General features: G+C 37.5%; 2 protein-coding genes and 1 long non-coding RNA gene across 3 annotated transcripts in view; 1 reads left to right on the forward strand and 2 right to left on the reverse strand.

Moving 5' to 3' along the window:
* Vsig8 (V-set and immunoglobulin domain containing 8) overlaps positions 1-23,625 on the reverse strand; it is a 154,543-nt gene that overhangs the window by 21,408 nt on the left and 109,510 nt on the right. The window lies entirely within an intron of this gene.
* On the forward strand, positions 1,893-23,384 carry LOC106026946 (uncharacterized). Its single transcript, XR_001200543.3, has 4 exons — positions 1,893-2,086; positions 4,788-4,889; positions 5,001-5,041; positions 23,235-23,384. It is a non-coding gene; the product is annotated as an uncharacterized LOC106026946 (long non-coding RNA).
* Positions 2,152-3,556, reverse strand: Crp (C-reactive protein). The gene is made up of 2 exons (XM_003466553.3): positions 3,352-3,556; positions 2,152-3,092 (listed from the first exon to the last, which is right to left on the reverse strand). Exons 1-2 carry the CDS (start codon positions 3,413-3,415, stop codon positions 2,479-2,481), a joined length of 678 nt encoding a protein of 225 aa, XP_003466601.1. The 5' UTR covers positions 3,416-3,556; the 3' UTR covers positions 2,152-2,478.

The raw sequence follows: 23,625 nt of genomic DNA on the forward strand, positions 1-23,625 counted from the left end.
AAGAATGCATTTTTCCAATAAAATTACATTGAAGTATGTGCCAGTAAGCTGAACTGCTCAAATTTAAACATTCTAGGAATACTTTATGAAGATTTTCCAGTGTTCACTGAATGCAAGTACCAGCTGTTAAAATCTTCCTGACTAAAATTATTAGAGCCAGAGGCTGTCCACTAGAGAATGGGTACTAAGGTAGCCATAATTGAATTCTGATAAAAATATTAGCTCGGCCTGTATCCCTAGGGAGTTGGGGTGGCCTTCGATAATTAAGACATATCTCCTGACCAAATTCTTTAACTAGAAAATAGTATCAAGCCTCTCTTATGCTTAGCTGAGTGTCAGGGTATACAGATCTGCCCTAATTGGACAGTAGAGAATAGCTGCACTCACGTTTTTGCCCAAGAATGTTTCTCCTTATCTTCTGTGCTTCCAAATGGTTATCACAAGTCAATTAGGGAAATCAATATTCATAAATAATTACTTCAAAGATTTTCTGTTCATCCTCCTAATATTCTGTACTTAATTTTTAGCAAATCAGATGCTCCAATTGTTGTCAATCCAGACAAATTCTACCAAGTTATACTTTTGTTGTGTATAAGGTTCTGACACAGAATACAAAACAGACTAATGGAGCCATAATGAGAGCTGACTATCTGGGAATCACTGTACTGAATTCCATACATGCATGATCTTTTTTGACTCTTAAAACTGCCCTTTGAGTTGATTGCTATTACTTTTCCTGCTTTGCAGATGAGAAAACTTAGACAAAGAGGTTGTGTTGCACAAGGTCACATAACTGTTAAATTATAAAGCCACTATTCTACTATATCCCTTTCCCAAAGTAATGACTTGATGTGCAGGGAACACTATATTTCATTAGTGACTGTGGCTTGTATAGATAACTTCAATTGTTCATTTATTTCTGAAAGAGCATCATACAGGATGCCTCTGGAGGACACCAGCAGCCATTATTCCTGAGGGATCTGTTTCTGTAAGGGAGCCAAGCAGACAAAGCAAATGCATTCCAGCATTGTACCTGACAGCAGATTCGTGGATCTCAATGATCTTTCATTGTTGTTGCTCAGCTGTAGTACTGACAGAATGAGACAATAAAACCTCGTGTGTGTCCAGCTTTGCTGGTCAGAGAGAACCCCTGCAGGAAACTCTAGGAAAGGTAAGAGTGCCATGGATGTGTTCTTGCAGGATAATAATAGTCAGTCTGAACTCACAGGACCTTGATTTCAGAAGGTTATTAGAGAAACCTTGACAACTTCTAACGCAATCCTCAGAAAACAGCTCAAATTCATTCAAGTAAAAAAAAAAAAAAAAAAAAAAAAACTTTATTTGTTCATGGACCTGGAAAGTTCAAGTGTAAATTTTTTCCAGACTCTATGATTCAGAGACTCAAAGTGGTCAAAGCTCCATCACTCACTCCATTGACTTCTCAGCTGTTCAAACCCCAGAGTGACCTCTTTTCTCAACATCTCTTTCCATGCGACAAACAAGATGGGTAAAGGTGGTACCAGGTTTACATCCTCTGTTTGGAATTCCAACAGAAAGATAATGATCTCCCACAAAGTCTATGACTCAGTCCTTGGGAAGACTGCAGTCTGTCCAGCTTGGAAAGGGAAACAGTCCCCACGGGAGGTGGGAAGATGATGCTATGGGAAGATAGCTTGGGTGATGTGTCCATTCCTACAGCCTGGGGAAGCTGGGAATGTGGAAGTGGAGGAGGAAGTCCCCACTCATGGACTGGGAGAAGAGCTTCCCAGAAGAACCATACAACTAAGAAAATGCTGTAACAAATAAACCATTATTATGTAACACCCAGGCAGTAAGATAAAGTTAACTAACTGTACCTCTATCCCTAACTTTGCCTACAGGGGGCGGGGAGACAGGCTCTCTCTGATAGGACAACTTTGATTGCCTTCCTAGAGCACTCTGAGGAAGTGGAGGAAAAGCAACAATATTGCAGGTTTCCCATTTCTGAAGACCTGAGCCCCACGATACAGTGATAAGCTCTCCACACTCTGAATGGAGACCTCATCCCGTGGCCTAATTCTGAGAGAGAACAATCCCTTAGATATAGGTAAGTCTCTTCTACTTTCTGAGATGTCCTGGCCAGAGAATTAGTTAGAATACCAGCATGCATTTCCCATCTCAGTGATGTACTTGCTTTGCAAATTTTAAAAATTTTCCTTTAGTCTGAATGCCAGTTCTCTTTTATATGAGGCTGAGAAGTTATCTCTAAAATCCTTTTAATTAAAAAATTAAATATATTAGCAAAACATTTCAACATAGTTCACAAGGTCCCAAACCAGACACATAAACCCCATTGTGTGCAGCTGAGGATGGTATATGATTCCAATTGTAAAGTAAACCTGCAAGGTGTATAGGGAGAAAGTCCATAGCCAGAGATCTAGAGGTATAGCCAGAGGAGGTATAATCTGCAGGAGGCACCTGAGGATCCACAGAAGGACCTCAGGGCCACAGCTGGGGCTTGATGAAGACTTCACCGTGTGTCTCATATGTCAGCGATCGCCAGCTCAGCACATTAGGACTGAAGGTCCCACCGGAATACACCATGTCAATCTCCTTAGGTGACAGAACAAAGTCCCACATGTTCACATCTCCAATGTCTCCCACGAAAGACTGGTTTGCATCAAAACTCCCACCAAATGAATCCTGATCCTGCCCAAGGATAATCATTGCCTCTGTACCCACAAAGTACCCTTTCTGCAGACTCTTCCTCACCTGGGCTTTCCCATCTACCCACAGCTCTATGATCCCTGAGACAGACTCCCAGCTGGTACAAATGTGTACTGGAGCACTGGGAATTTCAGGAGCCTTGAAAGGCATTTCAATCCCACCCACTCCAAGAATATATCCTCTATCTTTAGACCAAAATATGAGGATCTCATTAGCTTCTTTCTCGGTGGCATAAGAGAAAATGCTGTATCCACGCGTCATAAACAGTTCAGTGTAGATATGGAGGCACACAGTGAAGGCACTCAGTGGCTTCTTCAACTGTGCTTTCAGAGACACATAGGAGTTATCCGTCTCTTTAGGAAACACAAAAGTCTTCTTAGACATGTCTGTGGGACAGAGAAGAGAAGTTTCTCAGATCACAAAGATCCGTACCTCACTTAAAAATAGGTTGGCATCAAACCAACTGAGCCCTTCCCTGGTTACACACACAGTCACGCGCACACACATTCACACATACATACACACACACACACACACACACACACACACAATGTCAGATGTTCCACTGAATTCAGTTTATATAATCTTAAATCCAAACCCTATCCCTCAGATCAAATCTCTGGGTTAGCTTAGGATAGCCCCTACCTGTCCCGCCAAACACATCAGAAAGACTGGTTAAGAGCAGGAAATACAACAGCAGCTTCGCCATGGTCACTTTCTTCTTCCTATGTTACTACAATCTGGACTCACAAGTGTCTTTATTCCAAAATTCTCTAGCTAAAAATCCTAGATCCCTTGCCTCAGAAGTACCTCATATTACCTAGATTTATATCCACAACAGAGTGGGGTCTGCCATTTTATAAATGATTTTCTAACATTGTCTCTTGGGGCAAATGTCAGGACTCTGGGCAAAAGGGAAGCAAGACCATTCCGGAACAGAGAAATCAATGTGGGTTATTTATTACAAACTCGTGTGACTACCGAATCTCCAATTCTTTGTGACAGGAAAAATAAAGAAGCTTCCCAAGGCTGCTCTTCGGCTATCTATCCTGGGAAAATAATGGAATATTTTCACTTAACAGACAAGTGGCCATCTGTGTGTATATGACAGATGCATGTTCCATGACTACTCCAGCCCAGGCTGAGGAATCAGGCAGAGGAAAGCTCTCAGCTCATAGAGATGGACATCAACACTGATCCCTTCAAAAACTGCTTGTTTGCAGTTTGGGAAATGAGGAAAACAAATGCACCATTCCCTGAGTCAAGAATTGGCTTCTTAGCCAATTCAGTGTACTTATTAGGAGATCTTTGATCCAGTGAATCACATACCTAATCAGAAACATACCCTCAAACTCTGACTCTCTACTTTCCAAGTTGGTGAAGTTTCAAAAAGGAAACAGGATGATGCGCATCGGTTTCCTTTGTTCACAAAATTCAATTTGTCACTCCACACTGCCTGGCAATTCTGCCACAGTTCCATGCTTAACTCACTTTCTCAGATGACTGCTTTGCTGCTTCTCTTTTGTCTTAAAGCCCCCAAGATCAAATCCTTTGCTACACTTATCAAATAAACTTTGTGCCCAATTAACTTCTCCCAAAGAGAAATTAGAAGTAACCAGAAAGGAACTACTGAATCCTTGTTCCAGTCCACTCTCTCGTACCCATTATAACTTCCCTTACAAGAATAGTGTTTGTAGCTGGACAGATGGTCACACTGCCAAGCACTAGATTTCCCAGCCTCCTCTGCAGCTAGAAGTGATGATGTAGTTAACGTCTAGTCAGTGAGATGTGAACAGAACAGGGGCAATCCCTAGGTTGCTCATATAAAGGGAAGATATGTGCCTTCCCTTCCACTTTTTTTCCCTGTGGCTGGTACACAGGCTGGGTACCAGAAGACAGCAGAACCTTTAGACAAAGTATAAGCCACATGGTAAGGTTAGCACAGTGACAAGATAGATTGATAATTTATTTTGGAGCCACTGAATCAGCCCTAGACTGCCTACCTGAGCGTTCACTTAAAGGAGAAATAATCTTCTCTCTCATTAAGTCACTAATAACTTTCTGTTTTCACATCCTGACAGATATCCTTCTACAATCTCACACCACAAAATCTACCAGCCTTTCCGCCTGCCCCACTGCACAGGCTGACTTTTCACTTCTGCAGGAGATCCCAGACCTCCACGGTAAATGGAGAATTCTGCTCCTGTAGATACTGTCTCTGTTCTGCATTGATTTCTGCTGCATCTTTTACTCAGTCATTCCCCAAAATAATAATACTTTATTTAATATTTTAGAAAAAGAAGAAAGAAAAAGAGGAGTAAAGGAAAGAAGAAAGGTAATTATAACCTCCTTTTCTACATCCTCATGTGTGCTCATGCTTGTGTGTGCACACAAGTGTTTGTGTTACTGGGGATTGTATCCAGGCACTCTAATACTGGGCAACATCCCCAGGTCTTTTTTTTCAACAGGGTCTTGCTAAGTTGCCCAGGGAAGACAAACATGCAGTCCTCCTGCATCAACCTTCCTAAATGCGGGGATTACTGGAATATACTACCGCCCCCAGCTCATTTTTTCCATCTCTTGTTTCCTCTTCAGCCCATGAAATTTAGGCTCCACCACTCAAAAAAACCAACGTAAGTGAACAGCTCTCTCTTATTAAATTTAATAATGGGTTTTCTATTATCTATCTGACCCAACTTCTCACAACCTTCAACACGGATAATAGAATTTAAAAAGTGAAGTAATACTAAATCATTAAGCCTAAAAGTTCTCTCCCACCACTCTCCACTCCCACATGGAGAGGAGAGGTTGATGAAGCCTCAATCACATTTTTTGTGCCTCCTGACACCAGCTTCATCTCAGTTCTTCAGGAGTCGTCAGCCCCCTTATTTAATTTATACGTTTCATTTGGTTTTAGAATACTTACATTTCAAGAGTTTTGAAATACTTCTCTAATACTCAATGGCTTGACTCCAAGACATTGTGTGATCACACAAACTGATCATCCATTGCCCTGAAACACAGGCATCGTGCACAGGAATCCTCCCAGAGAAGCACGGGACCTATGCAAGGGGCAGCATGGGATATTTGAGACTAAGAGAATAGTGTATATATTGATCACCATCAAAAGTAATTTTCTATTGTTTCACACACAAACTTCAAAAAGCTTATTTGATCCTCTATGACCATGATAGTCCATCTCAGTGAATCTATATTTTCAGTTTGAAATTTTATTGATTTGTGAGTCAAAACTCAGAAGTACCTTTACTGTACATATTGTACCAATTTGCTCTTTTATTCACTTGCTATCCTAAACAACCAGTTTGTATAACTTCTACTTGGTATTTCCTACTCTCTGGTTGCTATGAAAATTGCTGTTCTGAGTTCAGCACAGTAATCATGCCTATAACCCCAACACTCTAGTAGGCTGATGCAGAACGATCATAAGTTAAAACCCAGCTTTGGCAACATAGCAAAATAGCAAGACCTTCTTTCAAAATAAAAAATAAAGAACTGGGAATGTAGCTCATTGTGAAGCCCCTGGTTTCAATACATAGTATCAAAAACTTACTGTGCTGCTTTCCTAGCAAAATTATTACATTTGTGTTGAAAATGTATTTTTGTCTGTGGCTGTTACCACTACTTATATAAACTTCTTAATAAAATAATCTGTAGGAATATTAGGCCTAAGGTCTTTCACATTAAATAAGTAAGAGACTCTAAAGGTTTCCAATATAATTAGAACTGAGTTCTATTGGCAGGCGTATGAAGGATGCACTGGAGTGAGAGAGACTTAAGGGTCTTAGATCATTCATTCAACAAGGCAAATGTTAGGAACATTTATTAGGGATCAAGCACTAAGCCAGCAGCCGGACAAGTTCTGTTAAAGATTACAAGGGTCAAAACTAGGGTAGATACAGAGTATGCAGACAGATTCAAAGAGCCATCAAGCTGGGCATAGTGGCACACACCTGTAATCCCACCAGTTGGGAAGCTGAGACACAGGGCTCATTGAAGTTAAGAGCATCCTGGGTCACATAGTGAGTTCAAGCCCAGCCTGAACTACATAGCAAGACCCTGTCTCAAAAAGGCAGGGGAAGGGGAGGGTATGGAAAGAAGAGTTATTTAGGTAGCACTCTTACGGCTAGCACTAGGTGATTGAGGCCAAGACATGGTTTAGTTTGCTCTGTTTATTTGATCATCAAATGCTACAACTTTAAAGTAAGCTAAGAAATATAGCTTCAAAGTTATGAAAATAGCAGCCCATTTTTGCTAGAAAAAAATGAGAGAAGATTTGGACCCTTTTATTTACAGGCCATAGCATCATCTTCTTGAAAGCCACTTACCACCAAGCCTGAAAGAGATTTGCTACTATAGGGTGAACGAAAGAAGAAATAACTGAAAGAAAGAAGGAAAAAATGGCAGGGAAATAAAAATATAGAAGGCAGGTTTAACCAGTAATGGACTGAGCACAAATGCCAATATCTTCTTCCTAATTCAATTCCTATAAATCACAGAAAGCACATTTTTTAAAAGTAGTATCAGGATAAAAAAAGAAAAGAAAGAAAGAAAGGATATGCTCCATCGGAAGATGAGACATGAGGAATCTCAGAAAACAGAAAAAAATTACACCAATAGAGGAAATCATAACCCGAAACATATGTAGAGGAAAGACTGCTATGGTTTCTTTCATTTGCACCCTAGTTTGTCTAGTTCATTGAAAAGAAAGGTTTGTGTTATCTGTTTCTTCTTTGTAGAAATATTATTGGTCCATGTCTTATGCTCTGAATAACTACTTTGAATACAATGATAAATGGTATATTAAGTATTGTTCTTCTCTTATTATTTTGCTATGAAATTTTGTTTTATTTTTTCACGTTGAAAAGTTTCAGGTGTGCCCGAAGTAAAGGACAATGGAAACATAGAACACCCAGCAATACTGATTAAAAGCCTCTCTGCAATCATCCCTTACCCTCTAACCAAACATCAAGCAGCAGAGGTCTTTGCTTTCAGTCTGGAGAAGTTAGAGTCTCCTGATTCTCCAGGGCAGACACACTGCCAGGAAGCTGCAGACACCCGGGAACAAACCTTGGGTTCTTGCACTCTGAAAGCAAATTACTGGCACACCTTTCCTGTACTTCCTGTTTATGCTTCATACTCCTGGAGACAGATGTATTATTTTTATACAGTAAGTGCCTCCAAAAGCAAGATGAAAGAAGTATTTCCATGCAAGGCATCACAATCACTAACTTGAAATTATATTACAAAGCTACTGTGATAAAATCAGTGTGGTACTAGCGTAAAAACAGACCTGAAGATCAATGGAGCAATTTAGAAGAAACAGCCACTACAAACACATTCAACTTCCTTATCTTTGACAAAGGGGCCAAACACATTCACTGGAAGAAAGACAGCCTCTTTAATAAGTGGTGCTGGAAAAACTGGCTTTCTACATGATGAAGACTTAAATCAGAACCATGCCTATCACCATGCACTAAAGTAAAGTCAAAATAGATTAAAGATCGAAATACTAAAACAGAAATAGTAAATCTGCTGGAAGACAAAGTTGAAAGAAATCTTAAAGACATTGGGGTAGACAGAGAGTACATGAACAAAAATCAAACTGTATGGGAAATATTTCCCAGAATCAACAATTGGAATCTCATCTTATTAAAAAGCTTTTGCACATGAAACAAAATCTCCAACAGACTGAAAAGAAAACTCACATTTTAGGGGAAAAAATCTTGGCTAATTGTCCCTCAAACAAAGGATTACTATCTACAATATATAAAGACTTTTTTTAAAAAATCAGGCCCCAAATTCAAAGACCCAATCTAAAAATAAGCATCTGAAATGAATACATAATTCTCAGATTAAGAGATACAAATGGCAAATAAATATATGAAAAAATGTTAATCATCATTGGTCATTAGAGAAATGCAAATTAAAACAATGCTAAGATTCTACCTCACTCCAGAAAGAATGGCCAAGACCAAGAGATCAATCAATAACAAATGCTGGAAGGACTGTGGGGGAAAAGGAACTCTCCTCCACTGTTGATAGGAGTGTAGACTGGTGCAACCACTGTGGAAGTCAGTGTGGAGGTTCCTAAAAAACTAGGATTAGACCCAGATGTACCACTTGACCCATTTGACCCTGCTGTACCACTGCTGGACATTTTCCCAGAAGAATTAAAAACACATACCACAGTGATATATGTGTGGTTATAACACAATAGCACAATTTGTAACAGCCAGATCTTGGAAACAACCTAAATGCCCATCAACTGAGGAATGGATAAAAAAGATGTGGTATTTTTATATAATAAAGTACTACTCAGCTATAAAGAATAATCACATCAAGGATTTTATAGGTAAATAGATGTGACTTGAGGCCATACTAATAAGTGAAATAAATCAGACTTACATGTATAAATACCATATTTTCTCCCTAGTGTGAGAAACTGAAAGCATAAATAAGATCCAAAAATCTATAATAGATACTGTGAAAGTGCAGGAAACTGCTCAAAAGGGAAAAATAACTGGGAAGTAGAAAGAAAAAAAGAAGAAAGGGAAAAAGAAAAGGAAAAATAAATTTGTACATATAAAATACTTAAAATTATTATACTATTAATTCTATTAGTTCTTGGAAAAGAACGGTTAGTACTCATAGGATTTGATCATTTTTGTAGGTCTATATCTGGTAATCTAAATAACTCTTTTGAAGATAACAATATGCAATATAACAACCAGTGTTAAATTTCTATCACCTTCATTTCTTCTTTGTTTTGGTACAGGGGGTGGGGATTGAATTCACAACCTCACACTTGCCAGGCAATTGCTTGTGCTGAGCTAAATTCCTGATCCTTTATTATTTTGTTTTGAAAGCCTATACTGTTACTGTTATGGCAGTTGTTGCTTGTTTTTCTCTTTTGTTCTTTGTTTTTTTTTCTGTGGTTTTTTTTTTCTCTTAGAAATAAAAAAATGCAAAAAAAAGAGAAGCAATTTCCATGCAAAAAGGGCACTCCAGTTAACAAATTTAGGTACAGCTATATTTTCTTCTTTAATGTTTGTGATACATAGTAATTACACTCATCTTGAGGACTTGGTAATATGCATCTTGACCATTTTTACTCCCCGATATGTCCTCCCACCCTTCTCTCAGCATCCTTTTCCAGATCCCTTTCCCATCTCCACAGAGTCTACTTTCCTGTTTCTTACCATATCTTGGTTATTTTGCTCTTTTAATTACTTACATTTTTGGTCTCTCATATTAAAGCAATCATGCAATATTTAGCTTCTGTTTCCTGATTTATTTCACTTAGTGTTATGGTCTCAAGATCCATTCGCTTTCCTAGATATGGTTCTAATTTATCTGTCTTTATGGCTGAGTAGCACTCCGTTGTGTGTAACTACCACATTTGCTTTATCCATCATCTGTGATGGGCATACAGGCTGCTTCCATGACTTAGCTGTGGTGAATTGTGCTGCTGTAAACATGGAAGTGTATGGATCAGTGTAGTATGATGACATCCACTCTTCAGTGAAGAGACCCAGGAGATGTATCTCTAGACCGAAATGGAAATTCTGTATTTAGTTTTTTGAGGATTTCCATAAGGTTGTTCTGATTTGCATTTCTATAACAAAGATGCTCATTTTCATGTACTTCTTGGCCATTTGAGATAGATCTATCTTTTTTAATTAAAAAAAGCAAAACAGAAAAAATGGTAAAAGTGATACAGAATTTCAAAAAAATAACATTAAGAAATCATCACTAGTTGGTATATTATATATTGTTATCTTAGAAGTAGTTGTTCAAGTTATAAAACCAAGATATAAAAAATGAACAGACAAATAATGACAGTGCAAACTATTCTTTTGATGAACTAACAAAAGCTTAGTAGTATGGTTAAGAAACAGAACTTAAGATCAAGTAGAAAAAGGTTTCCTGAAGTATAATAAAGATATTCAGTACATAAAGCATAGACAAAAACAAATAAATAAGTAAAAGACAAAAAATCTTGCAAATCAAAGCTATGACTCTCAAAACAGAGACTTCAGAAGAAGAAAATAATATAAAAAGTAAGGAAATTTAAAAGTGGTAGAAAATATTCCAATACTGGATGACAAAAGTGGTCAGATCAAAAGGGCCTCAAAGTACCCAGCAAGACATTAAAAAAAATCAATGATAAGTAATTTGACAACCAGGAAAAGAAGTAATGTCAGAAAAATCTTCAGGTATTATACATATGTATCATAGGGAGGAATAAGAATCAATAAAAACACCATAAAGAAGTGATAAAATATTTGCTAGTTAGCCTGACTTAATCATTCCATTATATGTATACTTTAAAATGCTGAGAAAAATGGCTTATGTTAAGAATCTAGTAATAAGGTAAAGCAAAACCCAAACAAAAATAATACAAGAAAATAAAATAGTCAATTGCATCTATGAATCTTATCTATGCAAAAATCTTACTAGAAGCACTAAGAAGTGGTGCCTCAGTTCATGAAGTTAATTTGTTCTGTGATTTGGAAAAGATGGCCACATTCGTGTTTGTGTGCGAAAGATGGCCAAGGTCATGGCTGTCACCTGATGCAGAGTTTGCAAGAAACAACAAAATTTTTCCAAACACTTCTGTTTGTCAAGTAAACTGTTTGCAAATGAAAGCATTCCTGAACCAAGGTACCACTGTCTTTAAAAATAGGAATTGTGTGAGCCTCCCATAAAGCGTTCTGGCAGTGCTCAGAGATCTGAGCGCTGTCAGAGTACCAGACTGGGAGAGGAATTCCTGCTCTCGAGCTATAAATTTGTAAAATTAGAGAAATACTAGCTTCTCTTCTGGTGTAATCAATTCTGATTCAATAACAAGGTAGTAATGCCTGTAAACTCAGCAATCGAGAGGCAAGCAGGAAGATCGCGGAGGAATATGAGGCCACCCGGGGCTGCAAAATGAGTTCAAGTCTGAAATATATAGGGAGATTTGGCCTCCAAAAAAACTAATAAATAATAATAATAATAATAAGGCATCACAATTTAGTGGCTTTGCAGCTAAGTGGCTGTGCAAGCTTAGGAAGGCTAAGTCACTGTTGGCATGAGCAGTGTGGACCCCTCCCCAACATGCTGGGGGCTAGGTGTCCAAGCCCAGCAGCTGACAAGGATTGATGCCTGAGTGGTCTCCATGGGGATTTACAGCAAGCAGTGAGCAAACAGGTGCAGAAGGATAGCTTGACAAGGTAAAATAATTGACACTTGCGTGTCTTCCTCAAACTACAAGGGTAGTTCAAAATTCAAAAAGCCTGCTTATACCAGTTTATCAGGCTTGAGTTAGCAGCATCATAAACTCACTCCAATAGATAATTTTAATTCACTTATTTAAAAATTGTTAAGAATTTTTAAAACTCATCATTTGTGCCTCTTTACTAAATTCAAAGCAAAAAGGATTTCTACTAACAAGCCACTGCAAATGTCATTCTTCAAAATTCCAGTTTAGAAAATTCCCTTTGCAGTCAGAGGTATAAACAGCTGTCTACTACCAGCCTACTGCACTGTACTGCACGCTAAGACAAGGGGAAAAAGTGACTTGATGATTCAAAAAGGAGAAAAATACACAATTGTTTACCTATATGATTGCCTTTATTAAAAATCCTAGAAGGTCTACACATAAAACCTTTAGGATCAATGGAAGTTCAGCATTTGTGTTGATATAAAATAACCATAGAGCAAATTTAAAATACTCCTTTCCGGGGGCTGGGGATTTAGCTCAGTGGCATAAGCACCTGCCTTGCAAGCAGGTGGTCATGAGTTTGATCCCCAGTACCGATAAAAAAAAAAAAAAATGCTCCTTCCCACACAAGTGATCACTTAGAAAATGTACTATATAAAATGTCTCAGTCACAAAATCAATAAAACCTATGGAGTACCTGAAAGGAAGTCTAGCCAAAATGCAGAACACTTTTGTTTGGTGTTGCTTTCCTGTTTTTTTTTTTTTTTTTTTTGAAGCAGGTCTTATTGTGCAATTCAATCTCACTTTGAACTCACTATGTAGTCCAGGCTGATCTCGAGCTCGAAGTGATCCTCCTGCCTCAGCCTCCCAAGTACTAGGATTACAGGCATGTGCCAGCATGCCCCATCTCAGAACATTTTTTTAAATCATAAAATATCAATCCAGGTGTGGTGGCATATACCCGGAATCTCTGTGCTCTGGGAGGCTGAGACAGAAGAATCACAAGTTATGGTCTAGCCTGGGCAACTTAGTAATTTAGTGAAATCCTGTCTAAAAATAAAAAATGGAAAAGGCCTGAGGATTTAGCTCAGAATAAAGCTCCTGGGTTCAATTCCCAGTACTACATACATATATGATATCATATGTATGTGTATGTGCATATATGTTATGATATTATACATATATAGCATATATGAATAAATGTTATAGGCCCACTCATTAAGTGCCTGATAACATGATGTTGTGAATGCTCCCCAAATTAATCTATATGTCTCATTAAATGTTCATAAGTTATAGTCCAGCAATTCTACTTTGAGGATATAATCTATGAAAACCCCCTCAGGGACACAAAAAGGAAATACTTGCAAATTTGCAGTAATGCTTGTTATTGAGGGGAAAAATGGAATTAAAATGTCTGTCATTTGGGAAATGCTTATTTGTATTAAGAAATCGTTTATCTCAGTTAAAAGTTATGAAAAAAATATATATATGGATACCCTGCTTTGCAACAATTTAAGTGTCTAGTTACAAATAAGACCAGGCATCATTATAGTATGCAAGTAAAAATCTACATAAATTAAAGAATAGTGTCAATATAATGTAGAGATTATATTTATTCATCTGCCATCTTCTCTAGCAAGGTGACTGTGGAGCTGTAAAGACCACCCTTTCTCAAAATTAAAGATCCTTATGAGCAAGGTGACAATCTTAATGAAAAGCTCAAACATTCCACCTAAGTGCTTGTAGTAGATGGTTCAGTGGCTTCAAAAATTACTATGCATTCCACAGGGTTAGGCTGCAGACACTGACGGAAATGCTGCCAAGACACTTCTCTCTGGTTTAAAAAAAAATTTTTAGTATTGAAGAATAAAGCTAAACTCATGATCAGATTTTAAATTCTGATGAAGCTACTTTCTATTGAAAGTGATAGTTCTTAAATGAAAACATCTCCAAGTAGGTCAGGGGATGTAAGGCTCCAAAACCAGGGCTATACTTGAGAGCCCTGGTAAAGCATGCGCGAAGCTGTCACTGAACTAATAATTTCACTGGATTGATACTGCTCATGTTAGTGCTGTGATGTGAGAACACATAGGTTTGGAGTGGCCTGCCCCTAATTATCCATGGGTCTAATTATCCCAGAAGGGCTGTTATTTTTAGTGCACAATTATGCAGAACATGAAGATTTTCAGGAATGCATATGTCACATTATAGCAAAACAAAATTATTTCAAAAAGGATAGATCTCAAAACAATATTGAATTTTAAAAAGCAAGTTATAAAAAGCAACTTACATAGTATCTCACACTGGGGTTTTAAAATTCAAAATGATGTTATATAGCACACATAAATATCTATAAATATAGATAGATAGATATTGCATTTATAGATACTAAGAACAATAAATAACTTGCCCAAACACTCACAACTCCAACCAGCTAAGGAGAGAAGTATCAGACAAACTCAAACTGAGAGACTTTCAACCAGAACTCCTCAAAATTGTCAAGGTCATGAAAAACAAAGAAAGACCGAGAAGCTGTCATAAACCAGAAGAGACTAAAAAGGCATACCGGATAAATGCAATGCAGTATCCCAGATTGAATCTTCAAACAGGAAATCAACATGAATATAAAAACACTGAAGAAATCAAAAAAGAAAGGTAGAGTTTAGTTAACAGTAATATGTCAAAGCCGTTTTACAGTTTTGACCAATGTACCTTGGTAATGGGTGATATTAATATTAGGTGAACAGCATAAGTGAACTCGCAGTATTATGTTTACAAAACATCTATAAATTGAAAATTATTCCAAAATAAAAATTTTGTTAAAGACAAATGCTCTACTCAAAATAATATGTAAGAAAAAATAATTTTATTATCATGCTTACATTGGAGACAGGTGGTAAAGTTTTCTTTAAATTATCTTGTGTTTAAAAATATATATATATCTGATACAAATTTCCAATTATTAGTAAGATCAATTTTCAAAATATGAATACAAATTTAGGGTGCAAAGGACTATTTTTAAAGCAACTATTCAAGCAGTAGAAGCACATACAACTTCCAAACTACTCAAGGGAGGGAATACAAAGGCAGAGGTTTGAAAAGTTTATCAGTAGACTGCTCTTTCCATTTGAACCAAGAGAAATAGAGGTCAAAATACTGCTCTGAAAACTTGAGAGGGACTACAGTAATGAAGATCCTTAATATTGATCCCTAGAAACAGACAGATGCATTCACTCAAGCCCAAACGCTGCCAGACCAACAGACTCCCTCACATTGGTACACGGCATTCACTGCCAAGGTCACCATGTGGCCAAGGGCAGATCCAAGCACGAGCTATCTGCGGGGCAGCAGACTCTGAAAACACACACAGAGAAGGAAGGAGGAAAGGACTGATCCACACACTCAGTTTATCATCCCAAAGTCATCAATAGATAAGTCACCCTTTATAGCGGCCTACTGATAAACAGTTCTCTGATGCAAAAGAACCCTGATGAGTAGTGTTTTGTGGTTTCCATGGTGGAAATGCTCCCACTAGGGTGGATTTCAAGATGACAATCAGATGTCTGTAAAAGGCAGAGCTGAGAACAGGTGTGCAGGGCACAGCTGACCCTCTCCCGGAAGAAGGAATGACTTGAGAGAATGAGGCTAAGAACCCTTCTGAGTTTATGACCCTCAGGCAATGGGGTATAAATATTTTATCCAAAAATATCTCTACTTTTTGTTCTATCTGTCAGGCTCAATCAATAAGCCTGTGGTCAGCTGAAGATGTGGCTATCCCAATGCCCCCTCATTAAGCCTCTCTGATTGTTGGAGGTTAAAGTAAATTTTGTCCTAGTAGCTGTTCAATAGGCCAGAACAATAGATTAATTAAACTAATGCTAAGGCCATGCTAAGCAAGCCCAAAATTCACTTCCTTTTCTATTGCCAACCCAAATTATCTTTAGATTCTCCAAACTAGTTCTTCAGACTCTGCATTGAAATTAAAAGACAATATTAAGCTATTTCAGTAATTAATGTCAGTGTCATATAGATGCCCCAAATCTAAATACAAGCATCTCATTATTAAATTTCCAAAGGATTAAAGTCCAAAAATTAAATTCTTTTCTAAGTAAAATCCAAATGAATTAAAGGTTAATATCAAATTGTCTTGCCCTTTTGAATTAAAAATCCAAAGAAATTAGACTCCAAATTCATCCCTCTCAATTTTTAATTTTGTTTATTTCGACCAGAGGTCCACAGATTCTTTCATCTGAGTAAAGTCTACCTGAGTACAGTTAGATTCTTTCATCATCTACAACTTGGGCTTCTTTGCTAAATGGAATGTGGCTCTTTCGTGCCCAATTAAATTCAGTAGCCTTTACTTTCAAGAGTTAAAAGAGTTCTGCAGAAAACACAAGATTATCACACCATTGACTGTCCACACTACTACATTTTTATGTAGAAAACAAGTTGATATAAAACTGATAAATGACAAATTGTAGACATTATTTCCTCCAAACCCAGAACTCAAGATTGCCAAAGGCAATAACTGACAAAAATCTTGGTTTGTGCTGCTTAAGATGCCTGTGAATTGATGTCTTTGGTGCTGAGTCTATGACCTATAAACTATAAACCTGTAAACCTATACACTGGTTCAGGAAAAATGTGCTCACAGATTAACTTAATCTCTTGAGGGATTAAGTGCACAGATAATATACTCTGGCTGAGAAAAGAGTCTACCTCCAACATCCAAGAAGCGGAAAGGACACTGCTACCTGCTTGAATGGTTTAGGAATCTTCAGCACTGGCCCTGCTTGTCACCATCTCCACATCTTTTTTAATGTATCATTCTTCTCCTTTCTACCTCATCAAACATGTGATTCCCATCCATTCTTCTGATTTCTGAGCAGCTCAGAAGCTGCTGCCACAGTTATCTGCTAGTCCAGTGCAACACACTTGGTAAAGATGCCTCTCAGGCCTCCCAATATTTCCATCTTAATCATCCACCTAATCAGATTTCTGAACCTGAGTCTGCTGTCATCCTTAGGAATCTTTGCTCCATGCACCCAAATATATCCTTAATAAATAAGTGTATCAGTTTCTGAATGCTCCAGTCCTCTTTGAGCAGCATTTCCTTCTGCAACATCATTATTTTATGTAATTAACAAAGCCAAAACATGCTTTGTAGAATGATGCCTCAATTTAGCTGAAATAAACAAATAAATGAAATGTAGCATCAACACCAGGCTCCGAGAAGCCCCTTTGAACCAGACTGCCACACTTAAAATCGCCAGGAATTCTAGCACCAACACTACTGGTCACTCGTACACTCTTCGGCTGTAACACTTGATTCTGCACTGTGAACTAGTTGAGCTCTGGTTAGTAAGTGAGGAACATCTGTGCCATGCTGAAGTCACATCACGTTTTTCTGTCACTCACTAGTTTCCATTACCAAGTACCAGCAGCCATCACAAGTACAGTGACAAAAGGGATGACAGCAAAGAAGACACAACCAAATGTCCTGTCTGTGCTCATGTGATGCATCTGGCCTTTTGTCTCCATCCCTAATCTTTCTTTATACATCATTCTATCAAGTGAGATTTACCTACTTTTTCTAAGGTAAAATCAAGTGTTTGGTATTTTGTATCTTAATTTATTCATGATAATAGTTTTATTAAGATGGCTAGTGTTTTTGAAATTACACCAATTACATTTTTGCATAAATTTTGAATGGTATGCCCTAAATCATATTTTCCCTGTGAAATCCCTTCTTTTTAAATGATTTTAAAGAATAGTTTACTTCATGAAAGTGCTGTTATAAAATTTTTTTGGCATTGAGAAACATTCACAGAGAAATTTCAAATCTAATGAGATCATTTACATGGGATTTTCTATATTTAAGATTGAGCCAAGAACATTCGCCAGATTCTGAGATAGAAACTATATACAGAAGAAAAGGCTCCTGAAAGTCTACAACAAACAGCTGTTCACCTAAAACCTGCCAATATAAGCCTCTGAGTGAGAGTCTAACATGGTAAAAGGAAAACTGTGTGGTGTTCTTCAGTAAAGACTTTTTCCATAGCAAACAGCATAACTCTTAAAAGCCTGAATTCAAAGTTGTAGAGCAATAACCAACCTAGTTCAGTTTAGGTCAAAAGATCACCTGCTTATCTAAGTCAGCGATTATTAGAGATGTAACAAACTCATAGGAGAAATCCGGCTGCCAAAAACCATCCTTGTGTGTACAGGAAGGGCTTTATTATCCAAAAACAGTCTGATATGACTCAAAATATATACTGACATAATTTAGATCTAAAATGTCCCCCCAAAGTCTCTTGTGTTGAAAGGTAATTGAATCTAACCAGTAGATTCATCCATTGGTGAGTTCAGAGGCTGAATGTGCCCTAGGAAATGGGCCCTGGTTGGAAGTGGGTCACTGAAAGGGGCATTCTTGCTTTAAGTTACTCCATTCTCTCTCTGCTTCCTGATCACCATGTGGTAAACAGCTGTCCCCCACCTCCCCCTCCCATCTTGCCTCTCTTGGAGCAGGCCACCATTCTTGGACTGGGACCTCTAAAACTGTGAGTCAAAATAAATCTCTCCTTTCAGTCATGTGTGTCAAGTGTTTCATCCCACTGACAAGAAAGTGATGAGATACACACTTAGGAAATCAGAAGACCTGCTAGGAACAGTGACCCTCAGAGTCTGCTTGGGGACACAGTAAAATAGACATGAAAGCATCCTTGCTTCACACTCACTGTACCCAATGCTCATTTGTGACTGAGGGCCAAAGGCTCACAGCCCTTTACAGTTCTCTAGTAGACTTTGTGGATTTAGCCTTAATTTCTCTTCTTCTTTTTTTAATTTTATTTAAAGAAAGACAAAACAAAACAGAAGACGGGTAGAAATAGTACATACTTTCAAAAGAAAAGAAATAAACAGTAATAAATAACTAGTTGATGTATACATATTGCCCCCACACACACAAATAATTGTTCAAGACACAAAAGTGGAACGTATAAATGGGATTTCAACCAGGGAGACTGCAAACAGTTCTGTTCAACTATCCAGTAAAAACTAAGTAATATGGCTATCAATCCTACACACTTAGACATGTATGCATTTATCCATATCTTCATTTATGTTGAGATCTAACAAAACTTAGTAAATTAAAATCATTCTGAACTACGATTAATAGTATTACTAGATTTCACATCATGACACTCCAGGATCAGCACTGGGTACTGCAGTGCCCCTTTTTTTTCTTCAGAGTATTTGTTCATTTCATCATGTGTCTTAAGATCAGTTCTCATAAACTGTTTATAGGTTTTATGCAAGCATGAGTCTTCACATGCATTTCTATCCTTTCTATATTAGAGGGAGAAACAGAACAAAGCAGGACAGAACAAAACATATTCCTATAGACACATAAAACTAAAAAGACATACAAAACTGCTGTATAAGGAGTTCTACCATGGTCACTGTGCTGTCTCTTGTTATCATCAACAGAATTGGCTATATCATCAGACAAAGTATAATTGAATATATAAGTAAATAACAGAATTAATAGAAATACAACTTTGTAGATAGAATAGAGCTACAAAAAAAGGTAGTAATCAAATCAGAAAGGGTATCGTAGTGAATCATTGTCATTTTCAGTATAGTTGTCTATACCCTTCAACTTGATATCATCAACCTAATAGTTTGAATAAAATCTGTCAGTAATAAGCAGCAAACAGGTCAGATTTAACTAAGATCAGTCATGACACAACAGTATAAGTCATACAGAAATCCAGATTAAGTTAATAGGAAATTAAAGATGACCACTGTGCTATCTTCAGGACAGCTATCTGTGCCCTGAGATCCAGTGTTTGTATACAAACTGGGGTGGAACAGGTTCCATCCAAGCAGAGTAGTGTGAGTAATAAGGGTTTTAATTCCTGATACACTATCAATATCTTCTGCTGTCTTTTTTAAGACTATTCCTCCCCTTTCACTTCCCCAGGATGTACTGTGTATACTGGTGTCTCCCCAACACTCTTGGTTTTATGTTGGGGGGCAACCTGATATTTACCTAAATGTTTCCAAACTTTCTCACTCCTGGACTTGATCTCTAGTTGTATTTATTCACTTATTAAAATGTGCCTTTTCAACCTATCCATAAATACTGGTCCAGTTACCCCTATTACTCTCTGGTTCCCTATCACGTCAAGTTCTGTTTTCTCATATTTGATTTTAGTCCATATACTCTTCTTCAGGTTAATTATATTTCCTATAAAGAGCATCTCAGTGGGCCCTACCTCTTGATCCACTCTGCCTGTGATTCTCTCTTTTTCCCCTTAAGTTAGTGTATCTAGGCCATCTATATTAGAAATTATATCCAACCTTCTCTGCCTCATTTCTGCTCTTTTTCCATCATTAGTTGTCTGTTTGTCTTCATTTTGCTTTTTTTTCCATTCATTGGGGCCTCTTTTCCACTGTTCATGAAATCCTGGTGCTTTTCTCTCTCTTTAGAATGTCCTGTAGTATTCTCTGTAGAGTTGTATTGGTGGTTACGAATTCCCCCAGTTCCTCTTTATCTTGGAAGCATCTTGTTTCTCCATTAATTTCTAGGGACAGTTGTGCAGGATAGATCAACCTTGGCTGGAGATTATTTTCTTTCAAGGCTTGGAATATTTCACCCCATGCTCTTCTTGATTTGATGGTTTGTGCCAAGAAGTCTGACGTAATTCTGATGGGATTTCCCTTGTAAGTGATCTGTTTCTTGTCTCTGACAGCTTTTAATATTCTGTTCTTACATTGGATTTCTGGGATCTTGATTATTATATGCCTGGGTATAGTTCTGTTTTGGTTGTAGGTGGTTGGAGTTCTGTATGCCTCATACATCAGAATATCATTTCCTTTTCCTATGTTTGGGAAGTTTTCCTTAACTATTTCTGTGAATAGCCTTTGCAGTTCCTTTGTTTGTATCCCTGCTTCTTCATTCACATTCTTTATTCTTAAGTTATAGATCTTCTAGCCTTTGTATTGTTACGGCTTGTTTCCTTGTTATTTTTAAGAAATTTTTCCTTTCATGTTCCCACGTTGCATTGCCTGTCCTCCAGTTTGGATAATCTGTCCTTAGTTTCTTTCAAGCAGTTTTGCCAGCTTTCAATGGAGTTTTTAATTTCCTGGTAATCTCTTTGAACCTGCTTCATGTATTCTGTTTTCTCTATTTTCTCCATCAAACAGTTTTCCCCTTTTTTTTGCTCTTCCATTCTTCCATCTGTTTTTTCTTGGGAGGTGCTTAGCATTTTTTTCATTATTCTACTTATATCTTGCTTTACTTGGTTAAATACTTCACTTTTGAACTCATCTTGAGGTTCCTAAGATATCACTTTATGTCCACTGGTGCTGTGTCTGATGTTGCATGTTTGCTGTCCTCATTCTCCTTTGCATTTACCTTTCCTGGATCAGTGTTCTCAGGATTGGGGACTGAGGACCCTTTCTTGTTGCCTTCTCTTCTCATATTTTTTGTTCCTTCCATACAAGCATATATGGGAGGACCAGTTTCTTTCTTTGTTGTTTTCAGTTTGTCTGAAGCTTGCTGACTCTATTTTTCTTATTCAAAAACATCTTTAGTCTCTTGGGCTCCTGACTTGATTAACTACAGAATCAACATATCTCACCAGTTCAACTCTGCATATTTACTGTCTCTCCTCCATGTAAATTCATAGACTTTTATTTTAGGTTTTATTTTTGTTTTGTTTTCTACAGTAAACTTTCCTATGGAAACAAAAAATAACTAGCATGACAAGTTGCATGAAATCTGAAAAAATCTCAGAAAAACAGTTGTCTGAATTCTTTCATATGTCCTTTCAGGTGATTGTTCTTTGTTGGTTTTGAGATCTAGACCCGAGCTTTGCAACTGGGTCATTTTATCATCTCTGGCTAAGATACTCAAGAGTCATCTTATTACCTTTACAGGGAGACTGCTGGTCTAATTTTCAGATTTGTAAATGAAAATATTAAGTGCCGGATACATTGCATGCACACACACATGCACACTCACACAGAGAGAGAGACAGACAGACAGACACAGACTTGGTGATATATCTGTCCAGCGGGAAGTATAGGACAATTATGTGGGTAATTTTACAGAGAACTTTTAAGCTAAAATCTACATTTCCCAGATCTTTTGCTACTCAGGTTCCATGTGGGATATATATTTTGCCAAGAAGAAACATTTGATATTTGGATGCACAAAGACCTTCCAAGGGTATTTGATTTCTAAATCTGTGGATGCTATATGCTCCCTGGAAGCTGAGCACAAGTCGAGTCTTAAGCCATGTTAAAGGCTGTCCCTCTCTACCTCCTGTTTCCAGCATAATGCTTCCCCCACTCCGCACCAGAGAAGTTCGCTCCCACGCCAGCTTTCAGGCTGATTAGCTTTCAGAAGATACACCTTTCTCTTTAAATGTGCTCAGTTTAATCATAATGTCTGATGCAGTTAACTGGATGATTTCTGATATTAATGCATGATTCTGATTTACTTCCCCCCAAATAGCAACTCCAGTTTTAAGTACATGTGTTCACAAACATTTTCAAAAGAAATACCCTGCCTTTTATGATACTTTTTGCTTCCCAAGATTTTAGCATCTTTTTACATTAAATAGGCAACAAAAAGAAACACAGTTTATGTTACCTGATTTTTATAATTTTCTGTAAAAAAATCAATAATCCTATTCATCTATATCATTTTAGCTCAGACCTTTCTGATTTTAGTAATTTATATCACATATTTTTCCCTTAATTTTTTTCTTACTGGTTTTTATAATAGCCTTTAGAAGTATAAATCTATGTAGTAAGATGTATTCCTTTAAAAATATACAATTAATTATTCATCAACAAAAATTTTATGCAGCCTAAGTTATAATGAAAAATCTTGTGGTGCAAATGTTTTCAATATCTAAATAATTCAATACTATTAAGTATAGGTAGTAAAATTTCACCTTTGGAAATAAAATTTTTTTAAATTGGGTGTTTGGATGAATTGAATCAACTCCTTTAAAAAATATGGATATTGAAGTCTTAATTGCTAAATCTGTGTGTCCTCAGAATGTAAGCTTATTTAAATATAGGGCTGTTGAGGATGCAATTAAGATGAGACTATAAGATGAAGTAGGGTGGGCCTCATCCCTCCATGGCAGGCATCCGTGAGAGGACACAGACACAGACAAACATGTGAAGACACAGAGCCACCTGTGGGACAGCACTTGAAACAACAAAGAAATTGCAGAGAAGTCGCTGACAGCTAATGAATGGCATTTTCCCCATTTTACAGATGAGGAAACTGAGGTACTGAGGAATTACTGACCACCAAGAGTTGAGCAGAGACAAAGGATTCCCTACATGTTCAAGAGGGCCTGCTGATACCTGGACTGGGGATTTCTAGCCTGCAGACTGAGAATAAATTTCAGTTATCTTAAGACAAGTTAGTTTGTGATGCTTTGTTACACTTGGTCTTAGCCAAAAGGCCGAGAAGTGATTGTGATGCTTTGTTATAACAGCTTCAACAAACTCATACAGATGTATTTCACATAAATGTAACTTCTGCTTCCAACAGCATTCTCACTTTCTGATAAAAGGAGTTGGCATTGTGCATGATTTAATTTTTTCTATTTTTTATTAGCCAGTCTCTGGCTACGAAACCATGAGCAACAATCAGAGGGTTA

This window comes from Cavia porcellus, unplaced genomic scaffold, assembly GCF_034190915.1.
Source record: "Cavia porcellus strain 051 isolate PalLab524CR breed Dunkin Hartley unplaced genomic scaffold, mCavPor4.1 scaffold_7, whole genome shotgun sequence".
NCBI lineage: Eukaryota > Metazoa > Chordata > Mammalia > Rodentia > Caviidae > Cavia > Cavia porcellus.

Excerpts from the sequence above, each read along its gene's own strand:
- Crp (XM_003466553.3), bottom strand. The coding sequence starts at position 3,415 with ATGGCGAAGCTGCTGTTGTATTTCCTGCTCTTAACCAGTCTTTCTGAT. Across the intron at positions 3,093-3,351 it reads TGATGTGTTTGGCGGGACAG|ACATGTCTAAGAAGACTTTT; the intron begins GTAGGGGCTATC and ends TCTGTCCCACAG.